The following is a 1,070-nucleotide window of genomic DNA, read 5'->3' as shown; positions in this document are numbered from 1 at the left end:
TTGAATACTGTTCTATAGGAAATAATTTAGTAGATATTGCGAATTTATTTTGTGAGACAGAAATAGACTACGAGAAGAATGTCTACATTAAAGGTTCGGGATACACAGAGGAAGATAGAATTCTTTTTTTAAGGAAATATTTTAATAAAAATGATGTAAAATGTGAATTACAAAAAATTAATAATCTAGAAGTAGTCGGTCACTTTTTATGGTTTGTATGGTGTGTTTATATTATAAAATCTAACAATAATTCAGAGTTTGACTATAAAAAGTATAGTTTATCTAGATTACAATATCTTAACAATATATTTACATCTGATGAGTTAAAAATATTATTATCATATTTAAATTGTTAAATAGTGTATGAATATAAAATCATTTTTATTACTGGCCTTGCTTTGTTGTATTCAATTGAAATAAAATAAATTTTAAAAATAATTATATTTTATTATAAGATATAAACAACGATCTATGCATCTAAATAAATAAAAAGTACAACTATTTTATTTTAATTAATTACTGTAAAATAAAATACCTTATAGAATTTAAAAATTTAGATTCGAACTCTTTACAATAATTTAAAAATCTAAAAATTGTAAAAATATATTAATTTTTAATATATTTTAAGCAAAAAAAAATTAATATAAAATTTTTATGTTATTAAAACTTTTTTTTAGTTAATATTACTTATTTCTATTGCTTTTTTAATGATATTTAATAAAAATAGAATTATAAATTGAAAAAAAAATATTTAATATTTAATATTATTGTTTTATGTAATTTATGATGATTTGATAAAATCAGTCACAAAATTTTATTCAAGTTCTTTTGGTGTAATAAACTAAAAAAATTATATAATAATATTGTAAAGAATAGGTATTTAAAACAATAACATGCATTTAAATTGTTTAAAAAAATTTTTATTTTTACTTATAATATTTCTTGACTTTTTGTGGTTTTTTTATACAATATGTCAAACACGGAACAAAATTATTTAGTCTAAATTAGAAATTACAAAAATAAATGTATATTTATTTGTAATCAGTATCTACAAGAAAATTAATTTGTTA

The 1,070-nt window shown here is 17.4% G+C and overlaps 1 protein-coding gene across 1 annotated transcript; it reads left to right on the top strand.

Moving 5' to 3' along the window:
• On the top strand, positions 1-356 carry AAJ76_4420001068 (choline ethanolamine kinase; the record flags this gene model as incomplete). Its single annotated transcript, XM_024475666.1, has 1 exon — positions 1-356. A coding segment is annotated over one exon (356 nt), but the record flags the coding sequence as incomplete, so codon positions are not given.
• Between the last annotated feature and the right edge of the window lie 714 nt (positions 357-1,070).

Source organism: Vairimorpha ceranae, assembly GCF_000988165.1.
Source record: "Vairimorpha ceranae strain PA08 1199 chromosome Unknown NODE_442, whole genome shotgun sequence".
Taxonomy (NCBI): Eukaryota; Fungi; Microsporidia; family Nosematidae; genus Vairimorpha; species Vairimorpha ceranae.
This window is presented reverse-complemented; position numbering and strand designations above follow the sequence as displayed.